This window comes from Nerophis lumbriciformis, linkage group LG06 (assembly GCF_033978685.3).
Source record: "Nerophis lumbriciformis linkage group LG06, RoL_Nlum_v2.1, whole genome shotgun sequence".
Lineage (NCBI taxonomy): Eukaryota > Metazoa > Chordata > Actinopteri > Syngnathiformes > Syngnathidae > Nerophis > Nerophis lumbriciformis.
In genome coordinates this window covers 33,294,535-33,309,654 of record NC_084553.2, presented here as the reverse complement: position 1 = coordinate 33,309,654, position 15,120 = coordinate 33,294,535, and the positions used below count along the sequence as shown (strand labels likewise).

Sequence of the window (15,120 nt, the reverse complement as noted above, 5' to 3'; positions counted from 1 at the left end):
AGGGTGTAGCCCGCCTTCTGCCCGAATGCAGCTGGGATAGGCTACAGCACCCCCGCGACCCCGAACGGGACAAGCGGTAGAAATGGATGGATGGATGGATGCAGAAAGTCTGAGGAAAGTTAGATCATCCAAATTCACAATTCTGGTTGTGGCTTGAGGAGGATCCTCTTAAGGTGGGGTCTTCCTCGACCGCAAGGGCAGGTTTTTGGGTCTGCTGCAAACCCCGAATTTGGCCAGGGCCAATAAAACCCATTAGCTGGCTCTCCCTTCATGCATTTTGCTTAAAAATAGTAAAAGACACAATAGTGTTGATTTGAGGTGGGGGAAATAATCGATTTTTAGATGCATCGCAATTCGGACATGGACGATTATAAAATCAATTAGTATATGTCAACAATCAATTTATTTATTGTAAATAAAGTAATTTAGACAGTTCTAAAATTTGGCTGAATGCAGCGAGCCTAATCACAGACCCGACCAGCTCCTTTTTTATACGGCACTTATGTTCAAAATGCAAATGAAAATGCACTGTTTTTAAAAGTTGCAAGTGATAAATGCTTATGTAGTGAAACGAAAATAAATGTAAAACTGTATCAATATACATAAATTAAAGGTGCATTAATAATCGATTTTTATCGAGTCGTAGCTCCTGAATCGTAATCTTAATCGAATCGTTAGGCGGCCAAAGTCTCCCACCGCTAGTGTTGAGGATTACTACTGAAATTGACTGAAAGGTTCACCTGTCAAACTTCACGCAGATTTGAGCTTTGTAGTGTAGGAAAGGGTAAGGGGGTCTGAAGTAGGGATGCCAACCTTACCTTGAAAGACTGAATAGTCCCATATTTAGAAACAAAAGTACGCTTTCCGTATTGAACTGTCAAGGGACGCACTTTGAGTCATATTTTTTTATTACTGTAAGAATGAAAAATAGTCATACACACTACAAAAGACGTCCTAGAATACGCTCAAGATGTCTTGACTCAGTGATGAGGACCGTAGAAATGATAATGGTAATGATAATGGGTTGTACTTGTATAGCGCTTTTCTACCTTCAAGGTACTCAAAGCGCTTTGACACTACTTCCACATTTACCCATTCACACACACATTCACACACTGATGGAGGGAGCTGCCATGCAAGGCGCTACCAGCACCCATCAAGAGCAAGGGTGAAGTGTCTTGCTCAGGACACAACGGACATGACGAGGTTGGTACTAGGTGGGGATTGAACCAGGGACCCTCGGGTCGCGCACGGCCACTCTTCCACTGCGCCACGCCGTCCCCACATAAACAGTGACGATGAAGGCTTCCCCAGATCACTCTTTTATCAGATGGTTGACTGTCTGATAGTTGAGTTGAATAGGTGTTTTTCAAAGAAAAGTTGTGAGATTCTGTAAGCTATGCATGCAGTCTCTGAACCCAAACTTCCTTAATGATGAGACTCTGTTTGCATTGATTAATTTGGAAAACATTCTGCTACTTCATACGGCAACAGAAGAATTATGCTTTTCTGAACCTGTATAAGGGAGTTAGACCGTCTCTGCTCATAATGTGCCTCACTATGTCCCACTTAGGCATATACTGTATAGAGTTTGGTAGTCAGATAGTACCTAGTTAAAACCTGCTCTTGTTCCTCATGTCTAAATGATGTCCAATTGTTGCTCAATAGATGTGTTTTAATTGATGTTTAAGTAAGAGTAACTGAGTGCATTTTCCTGTATGTAGAAGTGGTTATTAAAATGTTCTCAATTGTTTTTGTACATTAAAAAAACTGCTAAATACATACACATATCATCCCCTGTGTACTTACATATACTGAATGTCAACATTTACAGACTCCAATTGCAATTTGTTGTTCAAGAAACCTACTAATTGTCATAGTCGGTGCACCAACTGAAAAAGCTTTGGCTACCCTTTTGGCAAACCCATACATTTTTAAATTTACCAAAGTTTGTGTTGTAAGTTGGATGTTTTATTTTCATCCTTTCAATAAACCCATGTAAAACTAGAGAAGCACTCCACGCCAGGCTCTACATCCCAATAGAAAAAAAAAAGGTCACGAGTCCAGACAGCGATCTAAACACCCCCAAAATTTAGGATAAATATGAAACAAGTGGGGCAGCACGGTGGAAGAGGGGTTAGTGCATCTGCCTCACAATACGAAGGTCCTGAGTAGTCTTGGGTTCAATCCCAGGCTTGGGATCTTTCTGTGTGGAGTTTGCATGTTCTCCCCGTGACTGCGTGGGTTCCCTCCGGGTACTACGGCTTCCTCCCACTTCCAAAGACATGCACCTGGGGATAGGTTGATTGGCAACACTAAATTGGCCCTAGTGTGTGGATGTGAGTGTGAATGTTGTCTATCTGTCTTGGCCCTGTGATGAGGTGGCAACTTGTCCAGGGTGTACGCAGCCTTCAGCCCGATTGCAGCTGAGATAGGCTCCAGCGCCCCCCACGACCCCAAAGGGAATAAGCGGTAGAAAATGGATGGATGGATGAAACAAGTGATGAAATCATCACTTGATCCTTATCCCATTTCTGAAATTTACTGAACATGTGTTATCTAAACTGATCCAGATCCGAACCTAAATGTAATGACTTGCTTCTGTTCCCATTTTGGACATTTAGTGAAAGTTTCTAACTACCTGACAAACAAATGGCAATGATTAACATCCTGGTGGAGGTAATAATGAATGAAAGTGACTCGAAAAAGGAATAGTTGTGATATTTTAATCTTATAAAGTACAAATATTATAAATACGGTATATACACTATTTGACTTATTTATCAATTACAAATACAAATTAATATTGTACAGAGCAGTTTGAGGAAAATACAAGTTCAACTTTAAATTGTAAGGTACTTGCATCCTATTTTGACTTTTTGCATTATAGTAAATTGACTCAATAAAATGTTAATGTAGTGAATTGACTAAATAAAATGTTAATGTAGTAATCACTGTATTAGCATGTGTGGTTTACTTGATAGACAATTGTTCACATCAGTTGCTTTCCACTATTGTGTGTGTGTGTGTCACTCATTAAAAGTAAAATAATGCCAACCTTGATTAGTTTAATACACTCAAATCAAAACCAAATATTTATTTATATTCCCTTGAAAGTGACGTGATTTAAAAAAAGATAACTTTTTCCAAATTAAACTCCAGTGATAGACAAGTGGCATAAAATGTTTCACTTCCAAAATGTACATTCAGTTAAATAAAATCAGTTTAATGAAATGAAAACACAATACTGCAGTTACTTGCTATGGCTTACAAATGACTGTTATCTTAAAAATAATTGCTGCAATTACATTTGTTATAGTTTTTAGATTAGGAGAGCTCAATCAAATAAAGTAATGAAACAAAGAGGCAGACTGAGTTAATGTTGAAATCTTTCAAATAATGTTCCTAGAAAGGATTTCAGCATTGTGGTTAGTCTCAACTAAAATTCTGACTTTACTCCTATATAAATGTAAAGGAAAATAAAACTGTTTAATAGTCAAGAGTTTTAATTTATGGACCTAACTACAAATTAAGAAACAGCATTCTTTATAAAATGCATGTTGACATATTTCTCTTTACCAGCTGCCAAAATGCACATCAAGTACTTGCCCTTGAGAGAGTTTGACCAACAAAAGGTCCGCAAATTCGGGACAGCAGCAGAACTTGAAGCTGGAACCGGGACTTTATGGAGTGTTGTGTGCTCCCAGTCCACATAAAGTTGCAGTGGCAGTGGCCTCCACGCACCTCTTAGCACAGATCCAGGACGGACTTGTTGATCACCGGGTTGGTCCAGTCGTTCCTGAGGTCATCCAAGTGATTGTCAAAATCAATCAAGTCCTCGTAGGACCTTCCCTCTAAAAGAGCCGATGTGATCTTCTGGGCTTCGCTCCAGTCCTCGAAGGAGTCGCTGGAAAGATGACAGAGTTGTTTAAAACTAATTTGAGCCAAATGTTAACAACAAAAGAGGGAATTATCTGAAAAATATGAAATACTTACACAGTGACATCTCTGCTTTTCCATTTATCTTCATGATGATCATAAATAATTACAATGGACTCCTGGCAACTCATTCTTAACCTGCTGCTGTCCACCTGACAACAAACATTGATGTCATGTGGATATATACACTGGAAACTGTGAAAACCACAGCGCATTGAATGCATCAGTTGCAACCCACTAAATTACAATGGAGGAACCAGTGTCCTTTATTTACTTCTTGTCAATGGTAAAAACTAATTGTATTCATAAGAAGACTTAGGGAAGCAACAAAATGGATATTTGTGACAAAGCTGAGACTGTAGAAAAAGTGGAGCCTTAGTTTACAAACCGCTCATTGTATGACCTTTTCGATTTACGAACCACAGACCACAAATGTGCTTTGGTGTACGAACCTTGTCTCAATGTACGTATGTTTCAGACACCTATTGTTTGCCTGCAGCACAGCCATTTTGTGCCCGGCAGCACAGCCATTTTGTGCCCGGCTGCACATCTATTGGGAGTGGGCTGATCGATCTCCGGTGCTTATTCAGTCAGCATAGCAGTCTGTCGTTCGGTACTCTGTGACCTTTTTAAAATGAGTTTTTTTTTAGCCTTTTTATATGTTTTCCAAGTTTTGCTAGCTAAATATGAGTCCAAAGAAAGCAACGGACAAGCGATTTGTGGTTTGAAACATTCAGGAAGTATCAGCGTTTTCGACATTGCTGCCTCCCCCTATTCCCCTCCCTTCCACTGCACACAAAGAAGATTAACCAACAAGGTTAAGTGGATTTATTGTTGGGTTCCTAATCATTGTATTCCTAACCCTTAACTGTGAAAGTTAAGGTTTTTTGTGATTTAGATTGTGAGTGGCGGCTGAATAGGAAGTGGACAGTTGAGCTATTTGTTGTTGTTTTAGATTTGTTATTAAATAGAAAATTGATCCCTCACCCCCTTGTTATGGTTATTTGATATACCGTACTGTAAAGCGCTTTATACTGAGTTCAAAATGTACAAACCTTTACTAAAATATGGACTTTTGTCGAGGCTGAAACTTATATTTACTTTGTTTCGTATGGAGAAAAATTGTGAACTTATACAAACCTTTTTATTTATGAACCCTGTTCAAGAACCAATTCAATTTGTAAATCAATGTTCCACTGTATAATACTTAATACTTTCCTTACCACACAGTAATTACTTTCTACTGGGCAGCATTGACAAATAAATGTTTGTTTAAATTGGGTAATCCAGTTAAAAATGTTTCTTTACCATAACAATCGCAGCATCACTGAAACTCTCAGAAATCCTTGCTGCCACTTTTTCCGCAACCTGGTTGGGTCTACAAAGTAGAGGATGTGGGGGAAAAACAACATTTAACATATGAATCCTGAAAAACTACCGTATTGACTCAAATAGAAGACAATCATGTATATAAGAACATTTTTTACCAAGACTTTGTTGAGTGAAGCTCTGACTCGCTTAGGGAGAAGTTGATTAGTGATGGTTTGCATGTACAGTGGTACTCCTCCTTACGAATAATTTGAGATAAGAGTTGTCTCCTGGCTTTTTGTTTTGCTTCAGTCACGAGCGTAATTACAGTTACCAGCCCCATCTATTGTCAGTTGAATTGTAATTGTTCACAACCTAGGCCTGGGCTGATTATGAATTTTGCTGAGTACCGGTAATGTATTGTCCAACAAATTATTGCCGATAAACAATATTATTGTCAGCAATATTTAGACCAAATTGTAATCATAATATTTAATAATCAAAATAATGCAAGTATTCCACAATAAACACTATAAACTTTTGATTTCTCAGTAGGTTTTATTTTAATCATTGTAATTCAAATGTTACTAACTTTTAATTCAACAATAAAAATAAAATGTACTCTCAAACTTTGTTATCAAAAATTGCACATTGAACAGGAAACATTTTGAAGTGAAGTTTTTGGATTTGGTTTTCGGTCATGTTTTTTTGTTGTTGTTGCTATCACTTTCTAATACATTGGGCATACTTGCTCATTCGTTTGAAGCCAAAGTATTTCCCACACCTGACATTTGGCTTTGCAATCATCTTTTATCCTCCTAAATTGTGTTACCTTGTGGTGCTTCTTACTGGGCCTGGCGAGTTGTAACTCCTGTGTGGGTAAGCTAGCTGTCCCGTCTCTGCCCACGGATACAAAGATTTTGGATGACTGGCAAGAGGGTTCACTCTGTTCATTTATTTCTGCTATCTAATAAATGCGCTTAGGTGCTGAGAGAGATACACAGAGTAAATCCTCTTGCATCTTGTTTGAAAGCAAGAGACGAAAAAAACTAACACACACAGACATGGCAATTTATCGATGAAAGCAAAGTTATCAAGTTAATTTTCATTTATCCTTTGATTATTAATGTATTTGCTATTGGCCCAGGCCTACCACAGCCTACAGCCAGAGATTGACACAATCCTTCCCTCCAATCACTGGAACTGACAGTGCATAGAAGAAGAAGCGGAAGACCGAATTAGAGAAACAAACCGTTAAAAACATGTCCCACTATTTAGCAGTCATACAGCAGTTCAGTCTACATCAAACAAGCTGCAGCCACAAACGGTGGACATTAGTCCATTATAAATATACAGAAGCTGCTGATGCTGTATTAGACATATTTAAGTTGGTTTTTAACTTGACGGTTGAGCATTACTTTTGGTACACAGACACAGCTTTCTGTCAACTCTGACCTCTCCGGTCCCTCACTCAAATACAATATGGCTGCACGATTAATCGACATTGAGGTTTTAATTAGTGCGATTACATAAACGCAAAAGGCTGAGTTTTTGGGTTTGTTTTTCCCCCGCCGTCATCAGCCTTTGAGTGACAGACATATTTGCCAATCAGTATTGTTGAGCCTCACGTTTTTCAAACCGGGAAAAAGACCTCTCTCTCTTTGCATCACTCTGAGCGTGTTTATTTAACAACTAAATTAACTGATCGCATTGATCCCTCTTTTCACTCATTAGCAATCTTTGTCTCGTTGGTGGGCGGAGAGTGGGGCGTCAGCTTTACACACACAGATAGCACGTACAGACAGCTTCCCTACTCGCGCCACGCCGCAGAGTAACAAAAATGTCATCCATCCATCCATTTCTTACCGCTTGTCCCACTCGGGGTAGCGGGGTGGCTGGAGTCTACCCAGCTGCACTTGGGCGAAAGGCAAAATTAGGGGAAAAAAAATATGATTACAAAGCCAAAAGACCCTTTGTGGCAATAGTTCAGCTTCATATCGTATAGAGGTGGGAATCTTTGGCCACCTCACAATTCGATTATGATTACAATTCAGGAGCTACGATTCGATTAAAAATCGATAATTGATTCTTTGATTAATTCCCATATTTTTGAAACTAATGAAAATGTTTGCAAAACTGGAACATAAGTGACCTGTATTAAAGGAGCTGATCCGATCTCTCGATGAGGTGGCTCACTGCAGTCAGGCAAATCTTAGAACTGTCTGCATAACTTTATTTACAATAAATAAATCGACTGACATTTACTAATCGATTCTATAAACATCCATGCCCAAATTTCAATGTACCGGTATCTAAAAATCTATTATTTCCCCCACCTGTAATATCGGATGGGCGTTATTAGCCCATCATCATGAAAAAACGAGCGAAAATGCCGTGATCAGGTGATGGCAACAAAACAAGACAAGGTCCGACCTAGTTTTTCTAACTGGGAAAAAGATGCACTTTAAGATGTTCAATATTTATTTAAGTAACATTTTTGCTTACAGAAATTAATCTATTTTATTTTGTTTGTTTATTTATTTAAGATAACATAACAAAGTTGTTTACCTTCCAATTACTGTAAATTGATAAAAAAATATATATATACAGTAATGAGCAATAAAAGTTTATATCATTTTAAATGGTTACTTGCATTATTATATTCTATGATTACATTACATTATAAACACTTGTTTTTATCGATTATTTATTCAGTCAAGGAGCATGGTGTAGACAAAAGCTTTGAGTCTGCCTGCATAAAGCCAAACATTTTTGAAAGTAAATTATTGAATATTGTTCTATCTAATGTGTGGCACCTTGAGGCAAGAATATGTTGATTGACAGTCTAAAAGTAACATGTCTTCCTTCACTTATGTTCACAGTTTTACTGCATTTTTATTTATAAAATATAAAAAGCGCAAATCAAATCGCCATTGCATTTTTGAGAGAAAAATCGCAACTAGGTTTTTCTCAAAATCGTGCAGCCCTAGTGTGCAACATAAACAACGATTTCCGAGTTCCTATTATTACATTTTTAATTATTATTGTGATGGGGAAGCAGCTTAAATGAGACGCCTACAAAATTCTGCTCCCCAAGGTAAATGCTGAACAATATTACATCATTTAATAAAACTACTCTAGTTGTTTGTAGTAAATGCTATTGTAATGTTTTTCATACAGAATTATCTTAAGTTTGTTTTTCTTTTTTAAAATGCATATAACATTCTTATATTTAACTTTTTTTACTCTATTCTGTATATAGTCAATTATTTTGTATATTTTATTCAACTTAAGTTATTGCTATTTTGGCTTTATTTCTCATGGTAGAATTGATTTAGGTTACAAGTGTTTTGGGCTAAGAGCTCGGTCGTAAGCAGAGGTATCATTGTATTAATATTTTAATGCCAAATATAACAATATAAATAAAAACTCAAATAAAATACTAAAAAAAATAATATCTTATATCCGGGGTCAATACGGTACTACTGTATATACAAGTTTTCACTGGTTGTTTTATCAAAACCCGTCCGCGTCTCAAATATCGTTACCTTGGATCCTTGATGCATTCGTTGGCTTGATAGTAAGCGACAATAACGTAATTATTTTCCTTACACCAAGTATCAATCTGTAAAGCACAAAGGCATTGAGAAGTCAGCATTAAATGACAGACACAGTAGTCATGTAGAAACATATATATTATGTAATTAGTAATTACAGTCTTGTTGTTTTCCCATCTCTGGGTTCTCCAACTAGATTATATCAGGTTCTGTTGTCTTCCACACTATCAAACCACATCTTCAACTCACATTTTACAGAAAATATACAGTGGTACAATAAATCCTTCACTGCATGTTAAATAATATTAAAAATAACTGAACACATCAGTAGAAGCATTTAAGTCCCATCTTAAAACTAATTTGTATACTCCAGCCTTTAACCTACTCAGTGGCATAGTGGTTAGAGTGTCCGTCCTGAGATCGGTAGGTTGTGAGTTCAAATCCCGGCCGAGTCATATTGGCACTCAGCATCAAGGGTTGGAATTGGGGGTTAAATCACCAAAATGATTCCCGGGCGCGGCCACCGCTGCTGCCCACTGCTCCCCTCACCTCCCAGGGGGTGATCAAGGGTGATGGGTCAAATGCAGAGAATAATTTCGCCACACCTAGTGTGTGTGTGACAATCATTGGTACTTTAACTTTAACTTTAACTTTAAATAGACCCCGCTTTTAGACCAGTTGATCTGCCGTTTCTTTTCTGCTCTGCCCCCCTCTCCTTCGTGGAGAGGGGACGGCACAGATTAGGTGACCACAGATGACGCGCTAGCTGTTCAGCATGTTCAAAGTCGGGACCCGGGGTGGACCACTCCTCTGTGCATCAGTTAGGGACGTCTCTGCGCTGCTGACCTGTCTCCACCTAAAATGATCCCCTGCTGGCCCCACTATAGACTGGACTCTCACACTATTAACTAGATCCACTCGACCACCATCATCATCGTTGGTCACTCTAACGAGTATGGTGATCCTCCTGGTAGGGGTGTATCCCTTTATGGAGGATGCCTGTGCGTGACTTAGTTTAATGTGGGGATACTGGTGCACAGACAAGTCACCACACGATCCTTGACAGAATCGGGTCAGGGTCCAGTGGCATGGAGTCCAAGACGACTGGGGACTCTTTTCTGCTGCAGCCTTCTTCCGCCATCGCAGCCGTTGTGGTCGTTCTTAAATCTACCGTCTTCCGCCTGCTCCGCCGTTGAGGTCTTCACCGTATCCCTGGCTAGGGGGCAGTCAGGTACTAGGCCTTTGCCAAGGGCCACCTGGGGTAACAGTAGTAAAGGGGTTAACCTCCTTGTGCCCCAAGACCCCATAGAGGAGCCTCCACTGCCGGATGCACTTTAACGTCATGCCTAGGGCACACACTCGACGTCCATTGCACCGGTCGTCCCCACATCTGCGGTCCCCTCCAAGGTTTCTCATTGTAGCCCAATGGGTTGAGTTTTTTCCTTGCCCTGATGTGGGATCTGAGCCGAGGATGTCGTTGTGGCTTGTGCCGCCCTTTGAGACACTTGTGATTTAGGGCTATATAAATAAACTTTGATTGATTGATCCATCCATCCATTTTCTACTGCTTGTCCCTTTCGGGGTCGCGGGGGGTGCTGGAGCCTATCTCAGCTGCATTCGGGCAGAAGGCGGGGTACACCCTGGACAAGTCGCCACCTCATCGCAGGGCCAACACAGATAGACAGACAACATTCACACTCACATTCACACACTCGGGCCGATTTAGTGTTGCCAATCAACCTATCCCCAGGTGCATGTCTTTGGAGGTGGGAGGAAGCTGGAGAACATGCAAACACCACACAGAAAGATCCCGAGCCCGGGATTGAACTCTGGACCTTCGTATTGTGAGGCAAATGAACTAACCCCTGTGCCACCGTGCTGCCTAACAGAGCACATATATTTTTTAGGTAACGGTTGTTAACACAGACTACATTAGGTTTCCACTATGCATGGTAATAGTGAGCGAAATCGACTCACCAGTGTTAAAGCAACTTCCAGCATGGGTGCCAGAGCCAGAGTGCAGTGGAAGAGCGGTACACAGTCCACACACAAGACAGGGTCGTGGGGGTGACTTTCTTTCTTTTTCTCCTTGCCTTTTTCTGCCACCAGTAAGCCATTCACGGCGTTATGAGGATACTTGGCAGCGTGTAAGATCATTTTACAGTACGCCTGACTTGTCAGCTGAATAGGCATGATGGCGAGAGGAATATGCCAGACGCGATTTTTAACAAGTTAGCTAATATTGTATATCATGCCGGTGATAAAAGTCGTACCTCGGTTATTACGTTAGAGAAAGAACATGAGCTTGACGCTAAACATCCACACGAATATTACATGTAACTACGATAAAGGGATGTCCTTATTTGCATCGTCAAAAATGAGCCGAGTAAGACGATGCGATTGTCAACTTATCTTCCTTTTTTCTTTACGAACTCGTCCACTGCCGAACCGGCGCTAACGTAAACCGTAACGATGTTACCGTCAATTGTGTCGTAAAGGCGTGACCTACTTCTGAAGTACTTCCGGCCTGTGTCACACTTCCTTTCTGAGTATCTGTAGACGGCAGCAAGGACGACACAGTAAGCTATTTAATTGTTTATTTACGGTGTCTTGTCGGTATTTGTCAGAATTTAAGAGTTGTCATAACATTATACTTGCATATCCGAATAATACACGTTTTTCTGACAATTTAAGCCGAATTCCTTTGAGATGAACCGAGTGACTTTGTCCAAGCCGTTCAAAGCTAGCTTTAACTAACTGTTGCCTAGCAAGCTGTCGTTAGCTTAACACAAGATGGATGTTTGTGTGTTTTCCTTTAGGGCTTTTCTTCAATTGTCTATTTGAAACAGATTTGCCACCAGCGACCCAAGTGCTGAATAACACAACCTACAGCAATACTCATCAATTGCGTTTTACCGGGGCGCTATGACCTTGCGTGTGCAGCTAATGCTAAAGCTAGCCAAGAACTGCTGCGAACACAGACTATGCCAGACGTCAGGTTTTGATACTTTGATCGACTTATGTACGTCAAGTATCAGATTTAATATCGGTGCTGTAAAATTAAGTAACTGTGGTTTGACAGTTATCGGGGTCAGTACGTTATGACATTTGAAAAGGCGCCTTCGAATGCAATCTGGTCAGGAGGAGGTTTTATTACAAATTTAATGCATGCAATCAACATACCGTATTTTTCGGATTATAATTCGCAGTTTTCTTCATAGTTTTATACTCTGGAGCGATTTATGTGTGAAATTATTAACACATTACCGTAAAATATTAAATAATATTATTTATCTCATTCACGTAAGAGACTAGGCGTATATCAGCGGGACAGATTGTTTAGTAAACGTATAGCATGTTCTATATGTTATAGTTATTTGAATGACTCTTACCATAATATGTTACGTTAACATACCAGGCACGTTCTCAGTTGGTTATTTATGCGTCATATAACGTACACTTATTCAGCCTGTTGTTCACTGTTCTTATGTATTTTAAATTGCCTTTCAAATGTCTATTCTTGGTGTTGGATTTTATCAAATACCCAGAAAAGTGACTTATACTCTAGTGCAACTTATGTATGTTTTTTTCCTTCTTTATTATGCATTTTCGGTCGGTGCGACTTATACTCCGGATTGATTTATTATCCGAAAAATACGGTATGTCTTCGAGAAGTGTCGATGAATTAGTCAACCTTCAAACTCTGTGTAATGAAGCGCATCATTTTCTTTGTAAATGTTTGCGAGAAACTGAGTACTTAGTTTCATATTTCTCAGGATGATTGATCAAAGCAGTCTAACGGTGTTTGTATCTTACAGCAAAATTTTGTTTCATAATTTTTATTTGTCATTCGAATTATGTTTGGATAATGAATGTTTCTTTTTTTCCCCACAGAATGCTGGCGACCAGAGCCCTGAGTCTTGTTGGCAAACGTGCCATTTCCACAGCTGTGTGCCTACGTGGAAGTCATGGTGAATATTGTAGACAAGGAAAAACAAAGGAAGCAACATGTAACCCCTTTTGTTTAGACATTTGTGTTTTTGAGTTTGCTGATGTATCAGCAATTCAACGTCAAATGTAAACATAATATGTGAATATTATACAACTCATTTTCGAAGTGCGATATTTTGATCATAATGGCTTACAGTTTTTGAAAACTCGAAATCGTCGTCTTTGTCAAACACACATTGCTTGCACGGCAGACATGGCATCAATAAAGCTCAAGTTTACAGTGGAGAAAAGGCTGTTAAAGATTGGCCTGGAAATTAATAACACATAAACAAAGGGATAATTTGATGTATGATGATTTGTAAATGATTAAGTTAGTGTGCACAGCTTCACAGTAAGCATACTGTACATGTTCACATACCGTATATGTCTTAATTTCAGACGTTATTATTGTCTCTGTGTTCTAGCAGGTGTCGCAAAGGTGGAGGCCTATACTCTCCCTGCCTACTTTGACAGTGTGGACACCCCCCTCCCAGAGGTCCGCTATGTGCAGGACCTGAGTGCAGAACAGAAATCCCTCAAGGATAAGGAGATGGGTTCATGGGCTACACTCTCCAATGAGGAGAAGATAGCATGTGAGCATTGGCTACAGTGTTTTGTGTTGTTCTGGTAGACCTTATTACAATACAGTTACCATATTTTATAGACCGTAGGGCGCACTGCCGATGAGCGGTTCTATTCAGCTTTATTTGTATACAAAAGCCGCATTAAACGGGTCATATATTTTTTCCTACATTTAAAACACTTTCTTGTGGTCTATGTAACATGAAACAATGATTTTTTTGGTCAATATGTTGCATGGATTATGTTTTAAAGACCATCTTCAATCTTCTTTCTGACCGTCTCTTCAAGATGTGCCGTTTTATGGGCGGTCTTATGTAAGTGGCCCACTTCAACAGCGTTGTCTCCTCGTCATCTTTGTTGTATTAGTAGTTTTTAGCGCTTCCACAGCGAGTCTACTGACAGATTAAATTAAACTTTATGCTACTTTATATTAGAAATGGCAGCAGCGGAGGATGAATGCCCCACAACAAGAGGTTAGAGAAATATAAAGAACTTGTTGACGACTGCGTGGACGACAATGGCGGCCACGCTCTAATTTTCTGGATTTATGCAGATCTCAAATACACATTAGAAAGTGCCAATAGGTAAGACAAGTAGGTTTTGCATATTGTTGTGAAACAAAACGCTAGATAATGATGTATCCTAAAAGGTGCCATTTCGGGTTCCTTAAACACACACGCACTCGCACCATAACAATACCCGTATGTTGAAGCACATTACGTCTGACTACAGAAGCCGTAATCGTTCCATCAAGCTGTGCGGCTTCCTAGCTTATCAAAGTCAAACAACCAGTGTGACAGATGTTTAAACGCTGTGTGTATATTCTTAATGAAACATAAAAGTTTTGGCGTTGTTTGCTTACTTGTTAGCGTAATTTATTGACCAGGCAAACTTGCATTCCACATGTACCTCTTGTGATTGCCATCTACTGGTCACACTTATCATCACACCATGTATTAAATAAAATTGCCTTAAGTACAACCATAATTGATAAGTACATTAGGCGCACCGGGTTATAAGGTGCAATAACGATTTTTGAGAAAATGAAAGGATTTTAAATGCACCCTACAGTCCGAAAAATATGGTAAATAATGCATACACTACATTTCTAAACCTTTAATTAACTAAATTTGTGCTCAACCATTCTCTGCCCATTCAGTGTATCGCATTAGCTTCAATGAGAGCTTTGCTGAGATGAACCGGGCATCTTCTGAGTGGAAGTCTGTGACTGGCGGAGTGTTGTTCTTTTTTGGCTTGACCGGTCTGGTGGTGCTTTGGCAGAGGAAGTATGGTAAGTTCTTGCAGTATATATTGCTATATTTGATCAAAGTTTGTTTAGATCAATGTAAAAATGCAATTCTTGAGGATTACATTGTTGCTTTCAAGCAGCCAAAATAGGTTGAACGTCTGTCTATCTTTCCAGTGTATGGACCAGTTCCTCACACATTTGATGATGAGTACAAAGCAAAAGAGCTGCAAAGGATGCTGGACATGAAAATGAACCCTGTGCAAGGCTTGTCTTTTAACTGGGACTACGAAAACAAGCAGTGGAAGAAGTAAAGTTACAAGCGGACCATGTCACACACTTGAAAACAAAAAGCAGACCAATTCAAAGATCCAGAAATAACTGCATTACTGTATTTATCCTTTGCCCACTTTACCTCAGTGTGATTATTATGGAAGACCTCTTCCTCTTATGTTCATTGTACATTAGAGAAATAAAATAAAACATCAATCAAAAATG

The 15,120-nt window shown here is 39.4% G+C and overlaps 2 protein-coding genes across 5 annotated transcripts; one reads left to right on the top strand and one right to left on the bottom strand.

The window, feature by feature from the left end:
- Positions 1-2,749: 2,749 nt before the first annotated feature.
- On the bottom strand, positions 2,750-11,702 carry emc8 (ER membrane protein complex subunit 8). The gene is made up of 5 exons (XM_061964185.2): positions 10,782-11,702; positions 8,796-8,872; positions 5,248-5,317; positions 3,997-4,091; positions 2,750-3,907 (listed from the first exon to the last, which is right to left on the bottom strand). The coding sequence occupies exons 1-5, from the start codon at positions 10,995-10,997 to the stop codon at positions 3,748-3,750; spliced, it is 618 nt and encodes a 205-aa protein (XP_061820169.1). The 5' UTR covers positions 10,998-11,702; the 3' UTR covers positions 2,750-3,747.
- On the top strand, positions 11,297-15,118 carry cox4i1 (cytochrome c oxidase subunit 4I1). 4 transcript variants are annotated; one of them, XM_061964186.2, is made up of 5 exons: positions 11,297-11,383; positions 12,699-12,775; positions 13,220-13,387; positions 14,536-14,667; positions 14,800-15,118. In XM_061964186.2, the coding sequence occupies exons 2-5, from the start codon at positions 12,700-12,702 to the stop codon at positions 14,934-14,936; spliced, it is 513 nt and encodes a 170-aa protein (XP_061820170.1). In that variant the 5' UTR covers positions 11,297-11,383; position 12,699; the 3' UTR covers positions 14,937-15,118. The 4 variants fall into 4 exon arrangements, with proteins under 4 accessions (XP_061820170.1, XP_061820172.1, XP_061820173.1 ...); XM_061964188.2 differs by having other exon boundaries at positions 11,298-11,383; positions 13,223-13,387; XM_061964189.2 differs by lacking the exon at positions 11,297-11,383 and adding an exon at positions 11,922-11,940 and having other exon boundaries at positions 13,223-13,387.
- Positions 15,119-15,120: the final 2 nt, after the last annotated feature.